We start from the raw sequence: 26519 nt of genomic DNA, 5'->3' as shown, positions 1-26519 counted from the left end.
TTGTAAAAGTCTGTATACCCTGAGATATCATGACACTGAATGAAAATTAACAATATATAGCTGATCTCTTTGATGATCAATGTGGATTCACTTTGTGCGTCTTAATTTCCTTTATCTTATTTGTATTTTAGGGTTAGGGGCTTGTTACAGGGCCACCTAAAGATATCATTATTCCCTCATTGTGCGAAACACATTGTTACCATTACTCACCATTAGAGGGCAGTGATGCTGTTTGGGTTCATTTAACCTGCCGTAAAATGTCCAAACGAAGAAGTACCTGAACCGACGAATCCTCATGAACTTTTTAGCTAGTTTAGCTCGTCATGTCACTGCGTTGTAAGCAAAGCGTGAGCTCAGTCTGAACCGTGTCGGGACTTGTTCTTGTTCCTGTCGTTCCACGGCTCTGGCACAGGTGAGGCTTTTTAGGCACTGTAGATAATTTACCCTTTAAAATAAAATAAAGTGAAGTGAAAATAAACAGCTAGCCGTGGAAGCTAACTAGCTAGAAGGTAACGTTAGCTTTGAGTTTTCTGGAAGCGTCCGCACACCGCTGTTGCTATGGTTACACAGTTACACTGAAAACCCGGGGGCAGCTGCTGTAACACGGAAATCATCGTGTTGTCGTCGCATTAAACTCATCTCCTTAAACGTCTCTTTTTAGCGGGCGAACAGGCGGTGAAGTGCAGTAAGATGGTGCAGCTGCATGTGAAGCGCGGAGATGAGAGCCAGTTTCTTTTCAGCACCGCTGTGGACGCGACTCTGGAGACGCTGATCAGGCAAATTACGGCCATTTACAACGGGAGACTGAAAGTGGACAGACTGTGTTCAGGTAAAAATGATCGATGATTTGTGTAAGTACACACTGTGTGGGGATGGGAAGCTGCAGCAGGCTGCACTCACAGCTATATCTTTACTTCTGTTTAGACTACAAAAGTGTTTTCTGGCTAAATACAGCCAGCCTGTCAATCTGATATAAAGAGAGACAAAGAAGTGACTCTTCACATGTATGAGAGTGAAAGCAGGATGTTTCTTAAATAAGTCACTGTCAGTATGGAATAGGTGAGTTTTCTGTTCTGAACAACTAAGTTTCAACTCCATTTAAGCACAAACTCTGGGTATTTTACCAGCGATATGTCCCAGAGCTGTTTTAAAGGAGGATGCAGTGACATAGACCTGCTTGTTCTTTTATTTTCCCCTCAGAGATCCCAGCGCTGGCAGACCATGGCATCACCGTGCCACCCAACATGCAGGGGCTGACAGAGGAGCAGATTGTGGAGCTGAAACTGACAGATGAATGGGAAGACAAGTGCGTGCCCAGTGGAGGGCCAGTGTTGAAAAAAGACGAGATTGGGAGGAGGAACGGTCATGGTGAGACTGTGACTCTTGACTGTGTTCTACGTAGCTTAATAGGAAAATCCGTTCTAAATGCATGCCTGTGATTGACAGATAGACCCTGAGAACCTGTCTTGTATATCTGATATTAAACCCCTGTGTGACTTTAAAATTCTGCAATTAAGTGATGAATAACATTGTTAGCATGTCATTTTCTTGCTCCAGTTGTGCATCCCTACTTTGGGTGGCGTACAGACTGTAAAGGGTTTTGTGAAGAGGTTCATTTGCCAAGCATTTCTTTGTTATGCACGCAGGAAAAAGGTGTTTGTAGCCTGACAATGAATCTCTTTGCATTCTACCAGCTCCAAATGATAAAATGAAAGAAGTGTTGATGAGAACAGTGGAGGAGGCAAAGGCACTGATCTCCAAAGTGAGTAATTAGTGTAAACACGAAATCTTATGCTCGTCTTGCTCACTAAGGTTCAGTACTTTTCATTTCAGTCTGTCTTTGTCATCATCTGTCAGAAACAAGTTCAAGCAAACGTCTGTGTTACCATGGAGATGGTAAAACAAGCCCTGGATCAGCTCAGGGGTGCAGTTATGATCGTATATCCCATGGGGCTGCCTCCTCATGACCCGATAAGGATGGAGTTTGAGGACCGGGAGGATCTTTCAGGAACGCAGGTAAACAGCTAAACCTGTTTCAGTAAACAGAGTGAAAATAGTTTCCAGTCAACAACAAGGGCATAAGATACTTTTGTTTGGTACATCTTCACTTTCTCCTTGATAATATCTTTACCTTTTCTCTTTCTGCCTTCATTCCTCTACATCTGCCTTCTCCATCTGTCTCAATGACTCAGGCATCCCTGCAGGTGATCACAGAGGATGAGTGCCAGCTATGGTGGGCTGCCAAAGAGATGCAGAGAGGGAAAAAACTGCAGGACTACATTGGCAAAAATGAAAAGACAAAGCTTGTGGTCAAAATCCAAAAGGTCAGAGCCATTCCAGCCAATCTGAAGGGGGTAATTTTGTGGTATTTGACAGGCGGTGCATTTGTCATTTCATTTTGTTGTTAGTTTTGAGAATAACTGGAATCTGTTCATTGTCATTCCCTTCAGAGAGGGCAGGGGGCGCCAGCGAGAGAGCCTGTGGTCACTGAGGAGCAGCAGAAACAGATGATGATGCATTACTACAGGAGGCAGGAGGAGCTCAAGGTGAGGAAAGCACTCACAGGCTTCCATTAGGCACACACATTAAAAAAAACATGTTCCTGTTTGTACTAAATGTGCCCTTCTGACCTCCTCCTGGTGATGTTTTCAGAAACTGGATGACGCAGACGACGATAGCTACCTCGACTCAGAGTGGTCAGACAGACAGGCCCTCAAAAAACAGTTTCAAGGCCTCACTAACATCAAATGGGGGCCGAGATAAAAACCACCACCAGTCAGACTCCCACCTCGCCCTTAGCAGCTCTACATGCAGCTGACTAAGGTGCTTTTTCTCAACCGTGCATCAATTTACTGTCTGTGTTATCTGAAGTCTTCCTGGGAATATTACATACAGCAAATGTGTTCATGTGCCTTGGACTAGATGTATTTCTGGACTGAACTGTGAAGAAGATGTAGGGACACATAGTGCGACTTGATTTATTTGAACTTAAATCTGATCCCTGTATGCCTTTACTGATTGTTTTCACCCTGTTGTAAAGATTTTTTTTTAAATGAAAACAAACAAAACTAAAGTTAAGCTAATTTTAATGTACAGTTTTATTGTGTGTTTAAAAAAAAAATTAAAAATCAAATAGAATTGTTTCTACCGTATTCTGCGTTTGCACAAAGGTCATACATTTTGGATTAACAACGAGTTAAAATTCAGCCAATTCTCAGAGGTAGTGACTCAGCTCGAATACGGTTTCACATCCCTCAGGGCGCAGGGACAAGGATGCTACACCTTTCCTCTCTTTGTCTCCCGTCAGTGACACACACACCTCTGGCCGTCGGTGCTGCTCTGAGGCAGGAAGTTGCCACACAGTGGATGGTCGTTCCAGCTCTCGTCCCAGCGGGGATGAGGAAGCTGTGGAGCTCAGAGAGAGAGCGTTGTCGGAGCCAATGCAGTGAGTCAGAGCAGCCGGTTACAAAAAACACAGCAATTAAAAAAAAAATTTAAAAAAAAGACACCCAGGGTATAATGTGTATAGTCAAAGGATAATTCCACCTTTTGTGCATTCATTCAGATGGCTAAGCGACCGTAATCACATGTGGCAGGTGAAACTGGAACACAAACCATGGGTTAATGGTATAAACAATGTAACTATATTATAAGGAAAACACTGTAATGTGCCTATTTTTGTCAGTTATACTTAAACCACAACTTTCTCCACAATAAAAAGGCCTCATTTTTTAGTTAAAACCCAGAGGAAGTTAGAAAAGAGCAACTGTGTTATGGTCCCTTTAGACAAACTGGAGGTGTTATGACAGATCACGTTCCCTGACACATTATTTCACTTTATAGTGACTTCTTAGTTTAGTTTCACTGATAGAGTTGATGTCTCAAACTTATCCGCTCTGCACAAATGTCTGGCTGAGATTATTAACTGGATCAATGAAATCACAGTAAAGCTTAAGTTCTGTCCTCGTGCAGGTCTCTACTGACATCCTCCAACAGCTTGGTCTAAGAAACAGAAAATCTTTTAACAACAACATTTTTGATTACCGGCTGAAATTCGATAAACACATTCAGTCCTGCTACTTCCAATTAGGGAACAAGGTAAAATACGTCCACTGTTGTCTTTTCAGCAGTTGGAATTCGTTATCCGTTCTTCGCCCTCTTTTTTTATTTCACCTCTTAGCCAATTTATACACAGTCAGATGATTCATTTCCACTGCTATGCTGATGATACTAAGCTGTATGTGTAGAGGTCGGCTTGTCTGCTGTGAAAAAACAAATAATTTCAAGTCATTTCCTGCTCTTAAATCCAGATAAACTAAAACTAAAATTCTGGTCACTGGCTCTGCTCGACAGACACCAGCTGGATCAAGTCACAGAAACTCTCAACAACAGCGACTTCTCAGATATTGGAAACTTTCTGAAAACCATTTCCACCACTGCTTGTTTGTTGTCCCACAAGCTCCTGAATATTCAGCCTGTGCCTCCCTAGTTTCTCCTCCTTGTCCTTCTCTTTTCACTCACATGTTTCTGTGCTGGACCATCGGCTGTCCTGGGACCTCTTTTGGGCTCAGATCTGGAAGGTGCTTGTCATCCTCCCAGATCTTCACGTTTGTTAACAATCTATGTATAATTTTGTCGTCCTGATTGTCCAAATACGAATTTTACTTTGCTGTTCTAGTCAGTAAACACATGTGCTGCATGTACAGTACATGTGTGTACTGATCCCTCTGTGCAGGCATGATTTTGTGGGAAGTTTTTCTAACCCGAGTCGTGGGTCAAAGGATAGAGGGGTGTCGTATGCTGTACAGATTGCCCCTTGAGGCATGAATAGAACTGATTTGAATTCACTGAACATGGCAGCTATGTGACTTCTGTCAAAACCCTTTTTGTAGCAGTGAACAGTATTTGAACCTGAAATCCTAGCTTCATTTAGTGGTGAATGTGAATAAATACATTTAAGTACATACAAGTACAGAATCTATGTGACCACCCATTTTATGACATTAAACCCTGTTGATCCTTTAAAAATGGCTAGTACTGTACTTTCACCCAAAGATAAACCTTTTCACAAAATTGAGAACTATAGCAAAAATGGCGAAACATTTAAAAAAAAAAATGGTTTACAATGTAAAAAAAAAAAAGTTTCTTGTTAATAATCAAAGGCTGGGAGCTGCTGCACAGAATCCTGATAAAATCCTGAAAGTGCTAAACAGCACCCATGGGTCCCGGTTTAGTTATCACGAGCTGCCATTCAGATAGGCATTCATCCATATCTCCTGTATGACCATCTCTCTGCGCTCAATCCTCTCCGCCCGCTCGGCTGCCTCGCTCACATAAGTCACCTCCTCCCAGCCGTATATCGCCTTCCTTTCTGCGGCTGATATTAAGGAGCTCTCTGTTCCGTCTTCATCATAATCATCATCCTCTTCGTCATCGTCGTCGTCATCCTCCTCCTCCTCCCGACGGTCTGCAGTCTGGCTACAAGACTTGGGTGCGGGTCTGTGATCTCTGCGCACTCTGCAGGTCACCCGGACCGACACGGCCAGCAGTGTGAGCAGAAGGCCGACGCACACGCTGGAGGTGAAGAGCAGCGCTGCCATTTCTGGATGCTCTGTGTGGGGAAACGCAGGGAGGAGATGCAGAGAAGACGGACTGGGCTCACGAGTGCACGTATGTGTGTGAATAACGTTTACCTTTGATGTAGGCATAAGTCAGGAGAGAGTTGCTCATCATGGCTCCTGAACTGTCCGGCCTTCTTGACCCTTTTGATTTCTCTTGATCTGTTGGAGGAACTGTTTTGAAAATCAGAATAATGATGTGAGATAAGATGCCACGAAAAAAAAATGGAATTGCAGCAGATGCCGTGATGTGGTTACCTTTTCCTGTCATCGTCGCTGTAGGAGATGAGGTGGGGCTGAATATGTAAGGGTCTGCCTCCCTCAGTAATGTCTGTGGGACTATTAGAAGGAAGACAGAGGAGATATTCTTTATAATGCTGCGGACAAAAATCAGTAAAGACTCAGTGAGAAGAACATTCATCAGCCACTTCCCACATCCAAACCTCTGCAAGCATGGACCAATAATGGAGTGACATTCTCAAATTATGAATACTTTCTGTCCAATTGTGTTGACATCTACAAGGTTAACGCACTTTGTTTTGTGCTGGATGGAGCCAGTCAGAAGAATAGTATCAACACTCGGCTGAAGTCAAATCTCCAAACTTTGATACATGAACAATGCCGTTGCATGACCTCACTGCCGTTTATGCCAACCGTGGGAAGTTTACCAGGATGTCAGCCTCAGTCCACAAATCACAGTCACAGTCTATTATTCTGTGCTACTGTGTTGTTTGGGTGTGATTCGATAAGAACAGCTGATGGCTGAGATCAGCAGATAAGAGTCCACAGTAGGAGGCCACAAACGTCCACTGTCAAATAATGAATAAAGCAAAAACAAAAACAGGCGTGACGCGAGCTCGCCTGTTCCTATTTTTTGAAACCTCCCTCTAATTCATCACCAGGCCTCTAATTGTATCTTGTGAATGAGGAAGCCGAAAGAGTCGTACCGCAAGAATAGATCACACTGAGGTACTTCCTGGTTCCTGGAAAGCAGGGGTCCCTAAAGGTCTGGTTGCTGACAGCAACAGCGCACTTCTGTTTGCTGTAGCAGGACTTGGACACCAAGTGTACGGCCTCGTAGTTCAGACACTCTGTAGGGAAGAGCAAAGAGGCAGTCACTGAATAAGAAACACTGAGTTTGCATGTGTGTGTGTGTGTGTGTGATACTCACACAACTGTAGGACAAAACTCACTGGTATTTACTTCAGCTGCTGAACCACTGGTTCACTATTTTGCCAGACTTTGGTTGTAGTTTAACTACAATGAAATCACCTACTTGGCAGCCATCTGGTGTTTTTTTTTTTTTTTTCCATCAAAGCAAATTAGTTTATTCAGTGTATCGATGTAAGTTCATGTCCAAATAGTTTTTGCTCCTACTAAAGCATTCGCTGTGAGGTCGAGCCTTTATGGCCCACCGTACGCATGGCCCCTTTTCATTAATGGCTTTGGCTTGGCTTGTGTTTTGCTTTAACCCTCCAGAGTCTTGGGGTAAAATGGCCGTTTTTTTTTTTTACTACTTTTCGTTTTACCTTTGTGTTTCCCATTAAAACTGTTTAGCTTGCTTTCTTTGTGTTTGTGTCTTTGACGCCGACGGGCGGTCCGAGACTCTGAAGAGTTAATCGAGGCCGTATCTTACAAAAAAAAACATTTGCTTTGTGCTGCAAAGCAAATTCCTGGTTTCAGTGAACAGATAAGAGCTGATATTTCCACAAGACACCATCTGCTACAGAAGTAGGAAATGTACAGTTGTAGATAATAAAAATGCTTTGGTCTCTACTTTCTTATTACATTGTGGAGTTCTGTAGGGCACTATGTAGGGCACTATGTAGGGCATGAATTGACACATTGAGAATTTTGGACACTCAAATCAAACTGACGGTAAATATAGTGCACTATGTAGTAAATAGGGAGTGATTTCAGACACATGCAGTCATAACTCTTAGCTCCTCCTGTTTTGTGCCACAATGCGATTCAGCAAATTTCCTGCATAATCTGATTTAATCAAATAGAACTGAAACTGAAAAAAATGGCTTCAGAAGATGCTACTAAACTTTAATGTGTCAGTGTAGTGAAACCTATTGCATACAGCTGATTACCTATTGGGCATGGCTTAACATCCTCTCTCTCACTATGTAAAGGAGTTTATATTCCTGGCTTCATGCTTTGTTAAAAAAAAGAAAAAAAAAAGAAGCATCATCAGTTAGTTGCCACCATATGAGAACAGTGAACATCCCGTTGACTCACCAAATGGGGGTGGTCTCGTCAGGCGTGAGGGGCAGGTGTCAGTCTGGCCCAGACTTCTCCCATAGACAGCTGCATAGATGTTGAGAACCCTGGGGGGCTTACAGCGCAGGATCATTGTCTCTCCCTCACACACCACATGTCTTTTGTGTTCAGCTGAGCAAGGGGAAAAGAGAATAAGGACGAAGAGGTGAGGGGGATGATGGCAGCGGGGCTAGGATTGTGGGACGGGGTGAGATTTTTGTGTATAGCCGCGCAGCCACTCCATGCTCGAGTGCTGTGGGGATAAAGCTGCTCCACTCACTTGGTTTACATTTGTAGTCCACGTGGAGGTATTTGGCAGTGCCAGGACAGGGGTCCTTCCCAAACAGCAGGTGGTTGACCAGCAGCTGGCAGTCTCTGTGGCTCTGACACTCCGACAGCAGCTTCTGCACAGTAAGCGCCACAGACGGCGGTCAGCATTTACCAGCACACAGGATTTGATATCGCAATCCACAGCGAGAACAATGTCACAAAAGAAGCACCAACTGGCTGACGTGAATCTACTTTACGATTGCGGCTGGTGTGTTCACATTTAGGGAGAAAACGCCTCCAATAAATCAGCCAAAGCTGGTGAACACCCACCTGTACACCAGTGACCCAGCGAGAGTGAAAAGTGCTGTATACTGCACACATAAAATGCACCTGTAAGGCAGTAAAAGCTGAACAGCTGTGGTTGTGGGCTGCGAGCGGCCGGTCTGAGTCTGCTCTGCACAGCCGCTCCTCGCCGGTGCCGTAGAAGGCGGACTGGATGGAGATCGTGGAGTGGCGTGGACAGTGGAGTCGCAGAGGCTGTCCGTCACACGCCTGAGCAGAGTGACTGGTGATGATCCTGGACAGGTAGTCTGTCACACAGAGGGCATCGGTTAGGCAGTAGTACGCACACACACACACACACACACACACAGATGCAACAAAAGGGACACTTCACCAATTTTACACATGAAGTTCAGCTTACTTGTTTCAGTTTCAGTCCGTTTCAAGACCTTTATTTGTCACACACACAGTTATACACAGTATAATGCGCAGGGAAATGTTATGAGTGCCCCTGAAATCATAATGAAATAAAAATAAATATAAAATAAACACACAGATAAATAAATAAATCAAAGTCTGAAACCTGTGCAGAATATGGGTGAATATAGAAGCATGACAGAGTATTGTGGAGTACCGCTCGGCCCGTGAGGGTGGCGGTTTAATTTACTCTAATGTGGCTCTGGAGAAGTCCCCCTATGATGTCATCAGGGTCAAGAGACTCAGCAGAGCCTGTATCACGAACTGGAGGTGAGGGATTTGAAAGAAGGGGGCGTTTATCAAGCAGGGAGGGTCTAATGAAAGATGGGAAATGTAGGATCCAAACATTTTCGGAGCTTGACCCATACTGGAGACTAATAGTCAGACCTCTGTCACTTCAGTTTTCACCATTAATCTGCCTCTTTTTTTGGAAGTTCCCTTTTATATTACATATTTATACACATACATAGATGTTTTTAATATGCATATTATTACTTTGGTTCCCCAAATGGACATGGGAGGAAAATTTGAAAAAAAAAAAATATTTATTTTTCATGAAGTTGTTTTAGTTGCAGCATGTGTCTGCTGTTTTATTCCTGTGAGTAATAGTGGACTAGATGGTTCCCCTGGAAACACAACCTCCCTTGATACATAGATTTACTGCATCTGTGCTTTCAGGATCAGTTTGTTGGAGCTCTGTTAGTTGTCTCACGTTGCTTTGAAAACTCACAAGTGTTGACTGCCAGACCTTTTCTTTTTTTTTTTCCTGGGTGGCAAACTCCGCCAACTGGCATTCAACCTAATATCACCCACCTTTGTTGCATGCTGTGTAGATGTGATTAAGTTACTTCTGATTCTGAGTCCTTTATCTGGACATGTTTGCATTATTTGTCTTATGGAAAAAAGATAATCAGCATAGATCAGAAGGACACTTCTCTGCATGAAACAGCACTGAGAACAGTTGGTGTCTAACTCCACTGTGTTCAGAGGTTGAGCCTCCTGTGCAAAGATCATTTTGTCTTCCAGCTGCGCATGAGACAGGAACTATAATGGCTAAACAAGACATGCAGGGACAAGATTTATACCTTCCTCCTTCCACTGCATCATCATCATCTTACTTGAGAAGTCCGCCAGTCCACTCATGCGCCTGGTCCACAGCAGCAGAGTCAGGTAGAAGAGGCTGTGGCTCCAGTCCAGTCCGTGGCAGGGACGCGTCCAGCTCATGGCTCGCATCCCCCGTCTCTGAGATCATATTAAACAGGCTCCAGCGTTCACTGCAGGCTGCGGGTCTTCACGCACACGGGGAGGAAAACGGTCCAAAAAAAGGTGAATGATCCCAGAGAGAGAGAGAAAGCCCCCCCGCTTCATCCATGTCCTCCCTCACAGAGAATATCCGAGGAGGCGCGCCGCAGCAGTGGACCACAGAGGAGGTTAGAAATAGCAGCTGCGCAACAAGTTGTTCCACACTGACAGACGGGGCTGATCAATCCGACGCGTGGTGAAACTCTCGGAGCTGCTCTCCTGCTGTCCGACAGCTCAGATCTGCGAGGACCCGCGTGTGCAAACTGAGGGTGTTTTACAGTAACAGCTGAGTGGGAATTATGGAGTGGGCGTGGCGCATCAAACTATTTTAAAGGGAAGAGGGGCGACACTCTCAGTGGTATGACGCACTGGCAGGACCTTTGATTTTTTTTTTTTTTTTTTTTTTTTCCCCTCATGAGGCGCATGTTTGCTTTTTGGATTATGGCAAAGTGCTCTCATTCTGTGGAGCTTCTCCTGTGTTTTCCTTTCCTTTTTCCCTTTTACTTTCCTGCCTCTCTCCTCCTCCTCCTTCCCCTGTGCTGTGCTACAGACCGACAGGTGCACATTTGAATAACTTCTAACAGTGGGAATGTTGAGTGCCATTTAGGTCTCATTGCTCATTAATTTTGACAAAATTTAGATCATTAAAGATAGATAGATGGATAGACTAGAGTAGAACTGTTTTATATATATATATATATATATATACACTGTTGCCTATAAAGTTGGAATAAAATGTTTTTTTACCTCTTCTCATGAAATGATTGTGACAATGTGATTTATTCTTGATAAATAAAGTGTGTATCTTCTCAATTTTATTGATCAAACTCTTCCAAACATATCACAGTAAAACCACAATTAACCTTTGCAAACTGTGTATTCAGGCTTTTATTCCAATTATTCCAACTTTATGGGCAACGGTGTATATATAAAACTGAGTTCTAGCCTCAGTTTGTTTATATATATATATATTTGGCAGATTGTGTAATATCTGTTCCATGCAACATTAATAATGTAAGTGACTGAAAGTATAAACAGGAAGAGATGGAGGGATACTTGACAAAACACTTGGAGGACAAAGAAAAACACTGGCAGAGTCTGTGGTCAAAGCTTTCGCTCAAGATAACAACCCTTGAATTAGAAGACAAAGATGAAAGTTGGCATCAGTAACCAAAAAAATACATTCGTTTAATGTTAATGATGCTTTGTGAGAGTGTGTGTGTCCCAAGTTGACTTCAGTGGTAAGTCAATGGAGGGGGGGGGGGGGGTTGTTTTTTTTAATCTACAAAGATCAAGTTTCATGTGAGTGATATTTTGATTCTGTTTCTTTTCATAAACTGTTGATGCACTAACCATGGTGCCTTTGAATGAAGCAGGGGGCCTGCTGGGTAAAATGCTCCCCGGCCCACATCCATGACCCACTCCATGGTAACCGATCAATCCACATGTCAGACTGCAGCGCAGGCCTACAACAGTCAGGCCGACAGAGCCGCTGGGGTCTCCGTGCTCGGCTCTGCGGGGGGAGAAGTGGCAGGGGGAGTGACTGGGGGCGAAATTTTGCATACAAACTGGACAACGGGCCCCCAAGTCGGTTCCTTTCTCTGTGCTTTAGCTTTAGGCACCCAGGGAGTGGCTCCAAAACTCCTTTCATGTGCTGTTATCCCTCCAAAGCCTGTGGAATTTTGTTGTCAAACTCAAAAAGTTTCCTGCTCTTTGTTTTTAAGACAAGATTCAGATTCCATACAGGCCAAAAAGGGAAGTAAGAATGCGATGAGTAAATGTGATCACATATTTTTCAGGTATGATTTCAGGTAAAATCATGTAAATAACCTACTGGATAGACTTCAGAATAAGGTAGAAATCACAAAGTGTTACTTTTAAAAAAAAGATTCTTCCCAAACTGCCATAAAAATAATCTAAAACATATTGCAGTATATTGCACACTGAAGCCCATTCCAATAAAAGCACCTCTTCCTGTGTTTGGACAGACGGATAATAAATGTGCGTCTGGCAGACATTTGATCCAAGAAAAATTCTCACATGACATGTTGATAAAACTCAAGCGCAACCTCACGATTAGATAGCAGAGACTATGGAAAATAAAGACAAAACATTTGATTAGTGTTAATGATGTTTTGTATCAAACAGGAAAAAGGGATGAGATAAACTGAAACGGCTACGACCAAAGAAGAGAAAGATCACGACTTACTTTTTCTCCTCGAGTCAAAATATTTTGATTTTCTTTTTTTGAAAAGCAATTTGTTGGAAGACATCAGCTGTGATGGAGCACACATTTCCAGACTGGGGAGGTCGCTTTATTTACTTCAAAAAGAGGGAGACGGTCGTGTGATGTGTTTGAGGCCGACAGGGGGATGGAGTGGATAAAAATTACTTTATTATTCTCCGAACGCAGGAGAAAAAAAAATAAAAATACAGCTCAAAAAACAGGGAAGGTTTATACAAGACAAACATCTTCACTTGAAATCCACATTCATCTCAAATTGGGAGTCAAGTGCAGCCTGAAATTGAGGGAACAAAACGACGTTAAAATAAAAAGTAACCGCATCTCATCCACCATTGAATCAACTACTAAGATACTCACCAATTCTCTTTTTGCCTCTTCTATTTTCACCTGAGCGAGGGATGGGCTCTGTCGTTAAAAAAACATTTCATAAAGCCAAATACAGAAACATGAAGCTGTTTCAAATATGCAATCAAAGTGAGATTCAGGCCTTTCTGTTTCAAGTTGGTTTAATGATGTGAAATTTTACATAAACATACGCTGGACAGACGAACTGAAAACATACCGGGCTCAAGTCCATGTAAGGCTCCACTTTCTTTTTCAAGGGGACTACTTCTTGTTTCAGCGCGGCGACTTCCTACAGAGAAAAAAAAAAAAAAAAAACAGAAGGGGGGACACATCTCAAACCCTGAGAGGAGAAAGCGTTACGTTTTTTGTTAATGTGTCGCACAAGCAACAGCTGGAATTACCTCAGACAGCTGCACAATGGCCTGGTGGGTGATCGACTTGTCCATGTTCCTGGATACAAATTGAGCCTGCGGGATTGACAGGAGAGAGTGAAACCAGCCAGCCGACCTCCGTGACACGCAGACCGTGATACGGAGGGCGTTGGACCTGTCTGCAGCATCATCACTGAGCTCTAAACCACAGCCAGTAACTCGATGCCCTCATTACACCCGGGTCAAACTACAGCCTGTGCTTCTGAACAAAACAGAGAAAAGAGCTGTGGCACGCCAGGATCTTTTTTTTTTTCTGTGCAAACATTATTGGCTATGAATTAATACATCTGCATAGAATATTAGTTATTAAACACTGAGCTGAAAGTCTGTTTTTTTTTTTTCGGACGGTTTTCAAGAGGACTCTTCTAATCCTTTCCATCTTCTCACCCTTCTAATGAAATGTTTTTATGCCGTTGGTTGCTTCGTCTTTTTGGCTTGCGTTGATTGACATTTCCTCTTACTGGTAGCTGGTGGGGGGGGACACCTATAATGTATGCCTCCTCAGGCTGCATAGCAAGTTGTCATTAGCACAAATCTGCTTAATCTTCTCCCCCAGAACAACCCTCCCACTAAGATATGAATATGTATGTGAAAAGAAACAGGGTGAAATGGAAAAGGACATTTTCTACCTTGTAATTTTTATTGGTAGTATACTGCACCATGTATCAACACCTTAATGCGCATCTCAGCTCGCACTGTGCAGCTATTACAGATAACAGGAAAAACACCACATACCTCTGCCCTCTCCCGTCTGTTGCTGAGCTCTTTAGCCTTTGCCGTCACAAAATCCATGTTGAGGAGTCTCTCCTCGGCTTTAGCGCTCTCCACTGCCTGAGATTTGACCGTTTTGTTGATATCCCTGAGGTCAGTTAAGAACACCGATTACAGACAGTTGAGGTACAGCATGTAGCAGCTAATGGTTTTTATTATGTCTGTTGTGTCTGGATTTCAACAGGTGCCTACACACAGAATGCGACAGCCTGTCTGTGGATTTGTTTTCATTATAGCTTTAGCTGTACAGAGCAGATGTAAGATCAACATAACAAAGTCATCCTCTGCATCCATGTTCTTACTCTTGTAAGTTGCTCTGCAGCACCAGAGTGGCGCCAAGTCTCTTTCTGAGGACCCTGAGCTCCCTCTCAAGTCTCCTGTTTGACTTCTCCGCTTCGAAAAGTTCATCGGCGAGGCTGTTCACTGCTGGCATAAAGCTAAAGAAGACAAAAAAAACAAGCGGAGTCTTTCAGCGTAGTAACAGAAAATAAGACTTCAGCAGTGCAGCGACAGCGTACCTGCCCAGCGATGTGTCTCTGACTCCGAGCACCATGGCAGTGTCCACCAAAGCAGACAGGTAGTCAGCAGCGGGCTTCGACAAGCTTGCACAGGACATGTCAGCGCCTTGTAGAAGAACATCCTGGAGGTGAGCGCCTAGACGGAGGAAACACAGCTTAAGTCTGTGGAAATGCTGCAAATACTTGTGGTGTGAATTAACAGTGTAAAGTGAAGCACGTAAAGACAATGATGAGCCTGTGAAAGGTTGGTAACAACATGGGTCTTACTTTTGCAGTTTGAGCGATCATTTCTATTAATAATAGCATTACACTGACGATGTGAATTACTAAAATCTGCTTGGCAGGAGACACAAATGATCCACTGATTGTACATATTTTGTTTAAAACCTGTAGGAACCTGCATGTTCTCCTGAGAGATGAACGAATATTGGAACAGGCTAAATTGTGGCTTGTTTATAACCCGTCTGATCAAACACATATTGCCCAATCAGACTTTACCGCTTTAATCTGACTCTATTCTTTCTTCTTTCCAGAAGCATTTTGCACATTATGTTTATTTATCACTGTTAAATGCTTGTTTTTATAGTGTTTTTTTGAAATAGTGCTCTTAATTTATTCTCTTTGGCTTATAACCAGGACCCGAGTACTTAATTTCGTGCCATCTCATGTGGAAATGTGTGCTGGTATGACAATAGAGGTCCTTGAATCTTACACTTGGATCACAGCAAGTAAAAAAGTGAGAGAAATGATGGCCAGATCTACTGAAATATGAACCAAGGTGTAATAAATTGTAGTTATCCTTTATCTTTCCTGCTGTCAGGTAGTCTGCTTCACTTTCAAATCAGAGAGAGACTCACCCTCAGCCTGATACTCTGAAGCTTTCTGTCTGAGGTCCTCTACAAAGAGAGCTGTCTCACTGCACCGGGCTTCACTGGCCTGAGCCAGCTGGTACAGGATGTCCACTGTCCTTGTGTTGACCTCGAAGTGTGGCACCGGCTGATCTCCAAACACTGTGCCGAGCCAGCTGTTCACCTGAGGGGCGACATCAAGCAGGGGGATCAACAAAAGCCTCCGACAGTCACTGCGTTACCTTGAAAAGTCAAATTAGTGAGACACGGCGCGTTACCTTCTTGATCTTTTCACACATAGCAGCAGAGACCACAACAACAGGCTTCTTAAAACCTCAAGGTGGTCCAGCAGCCCTGAAGAAAAGCTGCAACAGGTTTTGTTTTCCGGTTTTCGCGCCCCCCGAAATCAACTTCCTGGTTATCAGCCAATAGGAGAACTGATCTACGTCTTCGGTACTTTTGGTGACGGAATCAACGCAGAAATTTTAAATGAAACGAAAATAAACACAAAAAAGTGACGCATCAAACAAAAAAACGAAGTGGGTATCGAATTTAAACAAAACAATAAAATCTATCGATATAAATAAAGTTTTTCCGGTTCACGTTTACTTTAGGTTCACAAAGATGATTACATCAAGATAGTTCACATCAGTTCCCCTCCGCAATAGATCAGATCGGCACATCCGGGAACCGATGACATTCGTCGTAGACATTTATGTAAAATAGCGGTACAAAACAACGCCAATAAAAAAAAAACAGCTGAATGAAATTAACGCTACTTTAGAAATTATTTGAAGACACCATGTCAGGCAAACATACATCCACTCTGCTTCACTTGGAAAGCGCAAGATACACGGAAAACATTAATTTGATCTACTGTAGAAGTACTTTTTCTGATTGGCCGAAAGAAAGAGGCACTTTGATTGGCCGAAACTAAGGGGCACTCTAATTGGTTGAAAGTAAGGGTCTCTCTGATTGGCTGAAAGAAATAACCAATTTTTACCATTTTAGCTACTTCTGGAAGTTACTTTTTAGTTACGTTTTTGGTCTAGTTTAGTCTTATGTTGGTTTTGAATGTTAGGTGTAACATTTACCTCACTAACTACCTCACTCTTTCTCTTCCTACTTCGTGTCCACCTCACTTGTGTCTGAGAACTCCTGCAAGAGATTGCATGCGGAAGCCAAGATTTTTAAAACTTAAGACATGTTTAATGTCACAGTAGTACCAGTCCACTCATGTGAAATTATTTCACTAGATTTGTAAATGCGGGTTAAATATCGGTAAAAGTCAGCAGCTCATGTATAAAGGCATTAAAAACACCCAGAGTATAAAGGAAACACTAAATTACTTGCACAAACACACACACAAAATTTCATCCACATTTCTGGCGAAACCGGAAGTAGACAACAATGTCCATCTCGCTTTGAGCGGATATTTCATCTCCACGTCACCCGCGTAAGTTCGAAACAGCTTGTTTTGGGAAAAGCTAGCAGAAATGGCGGCGAGAGAAAAGTCGTTAAAACACCGACAGCAAAGTGTAAATAACACGTTTGAAACATCCGGGATAGACTCCAGCGCCGTCGAGGAAAAGCTGTTTGGTCAAGTAGAGGCGGACGAGTACGGCGAGGACGGTCCTGTGGTCTTCATCTGCGGGAAGTGCAAGCTGCCCGTCGGGGATTCAATGTCCTGGGATGGAAGCGAGGACGGTCAAAACCAAATAAGATTAAAGCGTGAGTCTGGGCTTTGGGTTCCTCTTTTCGTACCCAAACTGACTGCTCCGGGGTGGAGAAAGCACTTTGAAGAAAGACATCACAGTTAACCCATGGATGAAAGACAGAAACACCTCCTAGTATAATGCAACACAAACTACACCTTCCAAAATAACCACAGAATGAAATCATCAACACTCTAAAACTGTTTTAACACTAGTATTGAACATTATGACCTTCATGAAGGCTGCATTAATCGCAGTATTTACATATATCTGCAAACTAGAAAGTCAGTGCAGGATAAACATGCAGGTAGAATGGTGCTTTCAGGTGCACTTGAAGAGGTTGGGAATGTACACATTTAGAAGTCTCCCTATGAGTACCATGATGCTGACACTTTGGTGATGTTTTGGTCTCAGGGGTCACTGACAATGTCTTCGTTGGAAAGGACACTCGTGTGTATGAAGCCAGCAAACGATCCCCATGGTAAGAAGATCCTGCCCAGGACTGAATGAAGTATTCAGATCCTTTACTAAAGTAAAAGTACCATTACAGCCATATAATAAAAATACTCCATTACATTTAAAAAGTCCTGCATTCAAAAGTAAAAGTACAGCAAAATATAGTTAAAGTGTCAAAATCCAAAGTGCTGATTATGCAGCAGGATTGCCCCTGTCTGAGTTATAATGTTATATATTATATTGTTGGGTTACTATAACAGATCTTATAAGCACTATTTCATAGAACGGTAATTCTAAATGCTTTATATATGGCTGGGCAGTTTAGAACGCATCGTATGTTTTGTATGTGAAATTTTCATCTGTAAATTTACTAGTAACTATAGCTGTCAGATAGAAAAAAGCTGGAAAAGGTACAACTACTTCTAAATTGTATTCAAACACAGCTCTTGAATACATGCACACATTCCACTCCTGGTTATGGCCCATACACCATAACTTCTAACACTTAAAATAGTTTTTTTTCCCACTCTCTAACTTAACAGTTAGTTAAGTTAACTAACATAACTTAACATGCGTTAGAGTGAGAAAACAGACGGCATCGGGCATTTGCTTAAATAACTTTAAATGATCTATATGTAGATATGTAGCAAAGTGTGGTGTGATTTTTTTTTGGAGGATAACAATGGAATTTTAATCAAGAGCCATCAATAATTTCATTTACCAGTTACTATTAGCCAACCCTTCCCCCTTCCCCTACAATAAGTACAGTATTTCCTAACCTTAACCAACTAGTTTCAGCTGTTGTCATTTTGTATGACTTGTTGGATTAATTCTAAACTGAACTGCAACTCATTCATCTTTAATTCTCCCTCCACAGTTTGATCGTGGATCTGTTGTGTCGAGGCTGCCACTCTGTACTTGGCATGGTTTTCACATCCACACCTAAGAACCTGGACCACAAGAGGTTTACGTTCTGTTTCAACGTAGCAGACATCGACAGGTACATTTTAGGGCTTGGGTTATTAGTAGGGCTGTTTTAAAGACGCACACATTAGTTTGCAATGCCATGTCAAAGGCGGTGTACTAGTATCTGAAAATATAATCTCCACTGGAATGATTCCCTTTAAAAAATTATTTACTGTATTATGATTTACTGTATCAATTTAAGGCATTAAACTCCATATCTTTTTAATTAAATGTTCAAAATGAAGATGAGATATGTTGTTCATTGCTGTCTAAACCCGAGAATATTTCTTTTTACAACCATCAGTCCAGCACTACACCATTAAATGTAGCTATTCTACAAAAGCTGAATGTGATAAGCTGCACACAGGGGGGGTTTTATGGTTGGGGGCTGTATTGTCTTCCGTTAGCTGTAAAGGTGTTGATTGTATGTCTTTTCCAGCTATGTGCTTGGCTCTGCAAGCCAGATGTTGGCAGCAGAGGGCCCCAAAGAGCAGCCAGTCACTCTGGAGTACAGAGGCATTGTTGAACAACAGCTGATAGAGGTAAATTACTGCTGCTGCTTTTCTTTGTCCCTTTCCTCTGATATTTTATGGCTGTGAGTTAAAGTGTTTCATCCGCTGCGCAGAACGTCCGCGCTAAACAAAACTCACAGCACTGTTTAGCCACGACTGCTTCTCCAAACACAGGTGAAGTTTAATCCTTAAAATTATATTGTTAACGTGTCACAAAAAATGAGGAAAAACTACAGTTCTGACGAGCACATGAGTCGCTGTTCTCTGCGTTGCATTGACTTGCCGACCTCCCGTCGCTTTAGAGCAGCTCTCTCTCATTGATTGTCAATGCACAGGTTGCACTAATGATGACATCAGCTTAGTTCTGGGAAGCCCTCGCTCCTGTGACGGGCAGACGTTTATATCAGACATTACCTCATCTCTCCATGTCCCCTCCTGCAAAGTGACTTATTTTCCATAACATTTGTGATCAGATTGAAATAAGGAAATGTCTTTTCTTTAATGTTCAGTCTTGAATATAAATCCATTTGTTTGTTTTTTTTAATACATTTCTATATTTTTCAACTTTGAATATCTTATGTTTGTCACATTAGTGCTATTATTATGAAAATTTAAAGGGTACTTACATTTATTTTCTCTGGGATAGTGTAGCGATGCCCAAAGTTATTCTAAATCACCCTTTGTTTAAAAAATATCCATCAAGCGCACAGTTTGGCCAGTAGGTGGGGATAGTGCTCAGGAGTACCTGCCAGCCCTCCCACCCTCTTGCACCGAGGACAATAGATGTGATGGGAAGCATGTTGAGGAATCTTTGTTAGAGGAAAAACATGTTTTGATCATGAAGTGTCTTTGTCACTATAGCTGGATGTATGTTTGGTATTTTGCTTGACTTGGCAGTGGAAGTAGATTTTTCTGCAGGTGACAACTGATCCATTGTCACATGAGATGTTTATGAGAGGTTATCAATTAGAGCTTTTAAGTCCTTATGGAGGTGTGTGTGTGTGTGTGTGTGTGTGTGTGTGTGTGTGTGAGAGAGAGTGTGTGTGTGTGTGTGTGTGTGTGTGTGTATTCGCACACCAAATAGTACCAAGTCATCATTTTATGACAAAATATGCAGAAAGATAATTATCCTCTCTCTCTTCACATAAAGCGTCGTATATGAAATGAACAGGCTTACCTCATGTTGTCTTTGGTTAATTTGTAGGTTACCATTAAAGTCCACTCAGTCATTGACTGTGTTTAATCCCTGTGTGAGTAGGTTTAAAATTAATCTGACTACGGATACATGTTGACTGTATTAATTTTAGGTGCTTTTATAGCCATGATTCATGGTTAGCCATTGGTGCATTGTAACAGGATTATAAAGGCCTTTGATTAAGTCAAGAATTAAAATCAGTGTTTTCTTTCATCTCGTACGTCAACATAAATCTTTAAAAGCTTTTTCTACTACTAAAGTTCTACTTTAGTTCTACTTTAATTTCTGTCCATCAGCATTGTGTTTGAGCCCAAAGCTGTTTTGCCAGCTTACAAAAGTAAAGTAACATTTCCCTGAAAGTGATGTGGAACCAGCACTTTTAATGCTGAAATTACTTTCTTAATGAAGTGATAATTAATCGGTAACAACTTATTGTAATTGTTTAGGTAATTGATTAAACAAACATGCCCAACAGTCACTGGTTCCAGCCTTCATCTGTGAACATTTGCTGTTTTTTCCCAGTTTAAATGATTTTGAATGGAATATCTTTCAGATTCTTGGTCAGGCATGACAAGAAAGTAAAAAAGGCAGTGGGAACACTTTACGCACTTTATATTTTATAGTCTAATTCTATAGACAAAAAAAAATAAAAAATTGGCACATTGTGAATGATAGTTGTAGCCCTGCATCTTTTGTTTAAAAAAAAAAAAAAAAAAAAAAAAAGGTTTTTCAAAGTAAGGTATCAAAAAAGTTGCTGATATTTTTGGTTGCGACTCAGGTGTTGTACTCCAGCGATGCTCAGCCCCACACTCAAGGGTTCTTTGTCCTCGGCTACCCTGTATCTGATGAAGGTGCTCGTCACCCCTGCCGCCATCGTTAATGTATTCTGTCTGTCTGTCTGACTGACTGATTCGTAGACACTTGTTTGGGTTATTCATCCTGTACACTCACTGACCTGTCTCCCCCACCCCCCCCCCCTCCCACTCTCTCTCCCCTGCCCCGTACCCATCCATCCCTGACCACTTCCCCTCTGTGCTTCCTCACTCTCCCTCGCTGTCCCCCTTTTCCAATTATCTTTACCCCTCCCCGCTTTCTTCCTCGCTGCTTCCTGCTGCTCCCTTAATTTCCCACCTGTCCATTTTCCCCTTTGTTTCTTCCTTGTTCTCACTCCTTCATATCCAACCTTCCCCATCTTCATGCTTAACTAATATGTCCTCCTGCCCTTGCCTCACACCCTTACATGCATTCGCCTTCTCTCCTGCCTGACCCCCACATTTCCCAGATGAAAATGCTGGTCGTGGCCATGGCACAGAGGCTGGAAGAGATCGAAGCTGGCCTTCAAGGAGGGATGTGATGAGGCATGACAGTGATGGACGTCAACTTGTCGGGGTGGGTGCCTTGCCCAGGTGTTGAACGTGAGGATTTAATATCCTCATACCTCGCAGCTACCTTTACACCAACGCTTCCCGTTTTGAGTTTCATCTCAACCACACTTTCTTTGTAATACATTTCGTCCTAGCCTCACCTTGTGTAAAGCACCTACACACACACACACACACACACACACACACACACACACACACACACACACACACACACACACACACACACACACACACACACACACACACACACACACACACACACACACACACGGAGCTTCCACTCCGCTTTGTCCTGATTACCGATGGTGAAACAAAGACTGCATGCACTTGTAATCAATCATGTTGTCAGCATGGCTCCCGTGGCTCACGGCACCATCTTCTCTGTACGTCTCAGTGCAGAGTGAATGCACACTAGGAGCAGGATGTTTATTTGTGCAGGATTTCATCAGGCAGGCTGCACACTCAGCACAATGCTGTATTGATCTGGCCACTAAGGGACCACACACACGCACACACACACACTTTTTCTTTGTTCTCTTCCTCCTTGAGCCTTGAAGGATTGCTGACTATCCGTTCGTTGGCTTGTTGTGGCCAGATGTTAAAAACATTTGAAGAATTTGTATTGAAACTAAGTTTTCACCATTGAAAAAGACACACCCTCTTTCATATTGCCTGCATCACAGTTATGCAAATGATTGGATTCATTTTTCACTGAGGAGAATGAGCCAATTCATTCAAGAATGTTTTGTCTTTTTCTCAAATATTACTAGAATTTTCCTCAAAATATTTCATGGATATGCTCATATTACACTGACTCATTGTTGGTTTGTTTAGTTTTTCATTGTACAGTTGTACAAGCTCGTTTTGTATTAAGTGTTTTTTTCTGTAATAAAGCATGTGACTGTTTCCAAAAATGAAGAAATTATTTTAAAAATGCCTTCCAATATTGTCAGGTTCATATAAAGGATTAAACCAAACGAGACAACTTTAAACAATCAGGATAATCTTTTTAAATGTTTCTTTTTATTTACTTTGTGCTGTGAGATTGTTGGGGATCAGTGGCTCATCCTGCTCTCTAATTAGAGGTATTCCTTGGATTTAAGAGTTAAACAGCAAGTTTTAAGTCTGTGGGGTTTGTGGAGGGGGGGGGGTGATTATATATTAACGGCTGAGTGTTTGTTTACCAAGCTGACCTCTAATGTGCCTAGCAACACTTTCTACCAAGGCGGGAAAAACGGCTGCATGCTGTACTGCTTGCCCTCCCTCATCCACGAGGTTTCATCAGCCTCACAGAACAACAACAGTTAGAAACGGCCAACCAGCACGCTGTATCCAAGGGCAGGTTGCGATGGCAACTGGGAGCACGTGCTATGCGGAGTGCCTGTTGCCATCTCGTCATCACGCTCACTGCCAGAAGAACAGCCAGCCAGCTAGCTGGCCGGCATGCCTGTCAACAGACGTTATCCCCGCTCACACTCAGACACATACACGAGGGAGGAGTCCTGAATGAACCCCCCCCCCCCCCACCCCTCCATCCTAATCTCTGTGTGATGTTTTTCTCTCTCCTAACCCCACCCTTGCCTCTCTCTCTCTCTCCCTCCCCCCTCCCTCTAATTCTCCCCTCCCTCAATTGCCGGGAAAAAGAAAAACCTCAAAACAACAACAAACAAGCCGCGTGGTTTTTTGTTGTTTCTGGTGGTGTTGTTTTCTCCATCCGGTCCTCGCTTAGGGATGAGGGTGCCTGCATGCATCCAGCACAGTGAGGGGATGATGCAAGCCGGCCGGCCGGCTGTCCAGATGTGCGCTGTTCCGCCCTGTAATAGACTCATTTTGGAGAATATGTCCCAGTTTGTTTGTTTGTTTGTTTGTTGCTCCATTCAGAGCAATAAAGCTTAAAGGCAAGTAGCTGCGTTTGAATGGAGCTCACCGAATGGCCTCTGAGTTCATTTAGCCGTTTTATATATAGACTTTGTGTTGCTGGATGCGTTGCACTGTTGAGTGCAATTATTGCACCGGTTTCACCCCGTTCACCCCTTAAGTCTCAACCAATCACCAGCACCCAAACCTAGACCAACACAGGAGCACACACATGCATCAGTCAGTACATCTACACACATTTCTACAAGCACTCGGGGACAAAGGATGAATAATGCAGAGGTAGTGTCTGAGTGAAAGTCGCCTCCCCTCTTTCCCTCCTTTTCACCTTCCCTAAGCAATAAGGAAGCAATGTTGCCATGGAGGCAATGAAGCCTCGGCACACTGTCAGCCAATCACAGCCTTCCCTGTGTGAAACATCAGACCAATGGCTGCCTGAACTGATGCTGCTGTTGCCACAGACACTGAAATCCTATTGGCTGAGCTGCGCTCTTTGATTGAATTTCTGATCTTGTTTTCGAGAGGAAAAAATATCTCAAGGAGTGCCACCTGTGTGCCAACTTACAAAATATGTTTGTTTTATTTCCATGAAATGAAAAAAGGAAAATGTTTCTGTTTTTAGGAATTCAGTAGACCTCATTTCAGTGCCATTTTTTTTGTTCTGTTATAAAATGAGCAATGAGGAAAGTGATTTTTTTTCCCCTGGCAGTTTGAAGTGTTTTACCAATTAACTGAGGTTGAAAAACAGCCTCAGTTTGATAATAATCACTTTAATCAGCACTTCTTTCTTTTGTTTGATTGCATTTTTCTGCCTTCCCCTCATATTTGGTTCTGCCCGGACAAAAGAACCACACCCCACCAGTTGCTCATTGCTGGTTTGAGACCAGTTCCTGGTTTAACTCTTGATTCTCCACAGCACTGTCCAAACCCAAGGTGCATTGTGTTCTCATTTAGTTGTATTTTATCTCTGCCATGCACGTTAAATTTCAAATTCAAACATGATAATTAGCATATGATTATTTATTTACTTGTTGCCTTTTTGCACTTATTATCCCCAGATGTTATATTTAACAGATTCTATTTTTACTTATTTCTGGTTGATCAAAAAATAATGAAAATTAAACATCCGCTTAATGAAAATATGTGAACTCAACTGAACTTGTGACTTGGTTGATTGACACTACTTTTCCTTACATTGTTGGTTGCTTGACATATGCTTCACCTAAATCTTCTTTTTAGACCTTAAGTCATTAAGACAGTCTGGTCTTTGTGTGACACAGACTGGATGGCAGGTCAGTTAGTAAAACCCTTCATCTGAGAGGCTGCATTTCCCAAACTAATCTCAGGAATCAGTGGGTGTAAGATGATCTGGGTGTCAAGAGCATTGGGGAAACTTAGCTGTGTTTTTTTTTTTTTTTTTTCTTTTCTTTTTCTCCAGACAGCACCCCTAAAGTGAAAACGTAAAATCTCTGATAAGCCACAGCCTTCTCGTTTCATTAATCACCTTCATCTGTGTCTGTGATCGAACTGGATAGCTGGCCGGTCAGAGTCTCGTCCGACGGAATAACCCAAATCCCCTCTGAGTGCTCAAAGCCTCCTACTTCATTAGAAACATCTGCTTGTTTATTTCCCCCCACGTCTTTGTGTACGCTGGTGTCTGCCAGGTCGTCTGCTTCTTTCTCACTCTCTCCCTCTTCCTCTTCCTCTTCATGTGTGTGAGCTGCTGAGGAGGCAGTACCGGTCTGGGAGGTTAAACCAGGTTACTCAGGTTGTCTCTGTGTGTGTGTGTGTGGTGGGTATGCACATCCCTGGTGTTCGTCACTACGTAGCAGGTTAATCGTCTGTTTTTCTCAGACACAAAGGCTTGCCCCGTTGCCAGTGACACCCTGGTGTGAGTGTGTGTGTGTGTATATATGTGAGGAGAAGGGGGCTGAAAACAGGATTAGTGTCATCAGGATCTAAGCCTGAGCAGATTGACATAAATAAAGTCCTGCCATACAGTAAGTGGTCAGTTTGGCCCCACATTAAATGTGATTTGAATATTAAAATATGGTTTTATATGGTCAAAGACAGGTAATGAACAGCCTCTGGTGAGCATTTCTGAATGCCATCGCTCAGGTTGTGAATTATTGAGTACAACAAAGAGATTGGCTGTTTAATGTTTGGTCAAAATTTGGAGGGAAAGCCTACATGTCCCCAGGGTGTGGCATATGTCTGCTGTCCACACAAATCTGCTCGCTTGTTTCAGTCTTACAGGTGGACGTGCAGTGTGTTTCAAAATATGTGGTTTGGAGAAACAGACAGAAACAGTCATAATAACCAAAAGACCTCTGTCGATATATCAAGATATTTTGTGCAGGTGCAGAAAATCATCCATCATGTCTTTTCATCCGGCATCTCAAATATTTCAGAAATCCCTCCCCGGAGAAATCTGACGTGCGTGTATTTCTCAAGACAACAAAATAGTTTGGCACGATTCACATTATTAAAATATCCTGAATATGGCATGAACGAAAAAGAAAAATATCAGTTTTTATTGCCCATCCCTGCTAAAGGAGGGGAGGGGATGTTTGTTTATCACAGAATCATCATTATAACTTGACCTGTTTACACACAGATTAATGGTGAAATAATCTGTCCGTCAAGGAAAATTATTTTTTGCCTTTATCTCATCAGTACGGCTTTCTTCCACGAATGCTTCCTGAGATTATACGTAGATTAACAACTCGCTTCTGCATCCAATTTAACTTTTTCTTACATATTCATTATTGATTAATCTGTTGTTTTCCATTAATACTTTAATCTATAAAATGTCCATGAAAATTTTACAGAGCCTAAGGTGACTTATCAAATTACTTGTTTTATCTAAAAGACTTTTACATTTATTCCAGAGAAAAGCGGCAGATCATCTTATTCCCGAAGCCATTGGGTTTTCAATTGAATTGATTATAAGAATTTCTATTGATTAACGTCAGACTTGTTAAACAGTTACCAAATCTGGTATTCTCTGTCACTGGGAGCACAACTACTGTGACAACACTGT

At 42.4% G+C, this 26519-nt stretch overlaps 4 protein-coding genes across 4 annotated transcripts; 2 read left to right on the top strand and 2 right to left on the bottom strand.

Moving 5' to 3' along the window:
- The first annotated feature begins 292 nt into the window (after nucleotides 1–292).
- Nucleotides 293–2766, top strand: cfap298 (cilia and flagella associated protein 298). The gene is made up of 8 exons (XM_070843675.1): nucleotides 293–412; nucleotides 662–829; nucleotides 1201–1368; nucleotides 1695–1762; nucleotides 1858–2016; nucleotides 2193–2324; nucleotides 2451–2546; nucleotides 2653–2766. The coding sequence occupies exons 2-8, from the start codon at nucleotides 691–693 to the stop codon at nucleotides 2761–2763; spliced, it is 873 nt and encodes a 290-aa protein (XP_070699776.1). The 5' UTR covers nucleotides 293–412; nucleotides 662–690; the 3' UTR covers nucleotides 2764–2766.
- Nucleotides 2767–5176: 2410 nt separating this feature from the next.
- Nucleotides 5177–10145, bottom strand: eva1c (eva-1 homolog C (C. elegans)). Its single transcript, XM_070844264.1, has 8 exons — nucleotides 10031–10145; nucleotides 8544–8743; nucleotides 8164–8287; nucleotides 7863–8015; nucleotides 6566–6709; nucleotides 5877–5957; nucleotides 5694–5792; nucleotides 5177–5611 (listed from the first exon to the last, which is right to left on the bottom strand). The coding sequence occupies exons 1-8, from the start codon at nucleotides 10143–10145 to the stop codon at nucleotides 5238–5240; spliced, it is 1290 nt and encodes a 429-aa protein (XP_070700365.1). The 3' UTR covers nucleotides 5177–5237.
- Nucleotides 10146–12513: 2368 nt separating this feature from the next.
- Nucleotides 12514–15773, bottom strand: haus1 (HAUS augmin-like complex, subunit 1). Its single transcript, XM_070843924.1, has 9 exons — nucleotides 15651–15773; nucleotides 15382–15556; nucleotides 14525–14660; nucleotides 14309–14443; nucleotides 13971–14094; nucleotides 13206–13271; nucleotides 13022–13093; nucleotides 12817–12864; nucleotides 12514–12733 (listed from the first exon to the last, which is right to left on the bottom strand). The coding sequence occupies exons 1-9, from the start codon at nucleotides 15669–15671 to the stop codon at nucleotides 12689–12691; spliced, it is 822 nt and encodes a 273-aa protein (XP_070700025.1). The 5' UTR covers nucleotides 15672–15773; the 3' UTR covers nucleotides 12514–12688.
- Nucleotides 15774–16850: 1077 nt separating this feature from the next.
- mis18a (MIS18 kinetochore protein A) lies at nucleotides 16851–22464 on the top strand. Its single transcript, XM_070843938.1, has 5 exons — nucleotides 16851–17103; nucleotides 17502–17568; nucleotides 18421–18543; nucleotides 18949–19051; nucleotides 21499–22464. The coding sequence occupies exons 1-5, from the start codon at nucleotides 16869–16871 to the stop codon at nucleotides 21568–21570; spliced, it is 600 nt and encodes a 199-aa protein (XP_070700039.1). The 5' UTR covers nucleotides 16851–16868; the 3' UTR covers nucleotides 21571–22464.
- Nucleotides 22465–26519: the final 4055 nt, after the last annotated feature.

Source organism: Pempheris klunzingeri, chromosome 14, assembly GCF_042242105.1.
Source record: "Pempheris klunzingeri isolate RE-2024b chromosome 14, fPemKlu1.hap1, whole genome shotgun sequence".
Classification (NCBI taxonomy): Eukaryota; Metazoa; Chordata; class Actinopteri; order Acropomatiformes; family Pempheridae; genus Pempheris; species Pempheris klunzingeri.
The sequence above is the reverse complement of the archived record's forward strand: the minus strand, read 5'-3'. Positions and strand labels throughout refer to the sequence as shown.

Bases quoted from the DNA above. Each gene is read 5' to 3' on its own strand.
- eva1c (XM_070844264.1), bottom strand. From the start codon at position 10,145: ATGCGAGCCATGAGCTGGACGCGTCCCTGCCACGGACTGGACTGGAGC. The intron at 8,744-10,030 runs GTAAGATGATGA...TCTGTGTGACAG, and splicing joins TGGACTGGCGGACTTCTCAA to ACTACCTGTCCAGGATCATC. The intron at 5,612-5,693 runs GTAAACGTTATT...TTCCCCACACAG, and splicing joins GACTTATGCCTACATCAAAG to AGCATCCAGAAATGGCAGCG.
- mis18a (XM_070843938.1), top strand. From the start codon at position 16,869: ATGGCGGCGAGAGAAAAGTCGTTAAAACACCGACAGCAAAGTGTAAAT. The intron at 17,104-17,501 runs GTGAGTCTGGGC...TTTTGGTCTCAG, and splicing joins AAACCAAATAAGATTAAAGC to GGGTCACTGACAATGTCTTC. The intron at 19,052-21,498 runs GTAAATTACTGC...CACATTTCCCAG, and splicing joins TTGAACAACAGCTGATAGAG to ATGAAAATGCTGGTCGTGGC.
- cfap298 (XM_070843675.1), top strand. From the start codon at position 691: ATGGTGCAGCTGCATGTGAAGCGCGGAGATGAGAGCCAGTTTCTTTTC. The intron at 830-1,200 runs GTAAAAATGATC...TTTTCCCCTCAG, and splicing joins AGTGGACAGACTGTGTTCAG to AGATCCCAGCGCTGGCAGAC. The intron at 2,017-2,192 runs GTAAACAGCTAA...TCAATGACTCAG, and splicing joins AGGATCTTTCAGGAACGCAG to GCATCCCTGCAGGTGATCAC.
- haus1 (XM_070843924.1), bottom strand. From the start codon at position 15,671: ATGTGTGAAAAGATCAAGAAG. The intron at 15,557-15,650 runs GTAACGCGCCGT...GTCGCCCCTCAG, and splicing joins TGTGTGAAAAGATCAAGAAG to GTGAACAGCTGGCTCGGCAC. The intron at 14,444-14,524 runs GTACGCTGTCGC...TGTCTTCTTTAG, and splicing joins AGAGACACATCGCTGGGCAG to CTTTATGCCAGCAGTGAACA.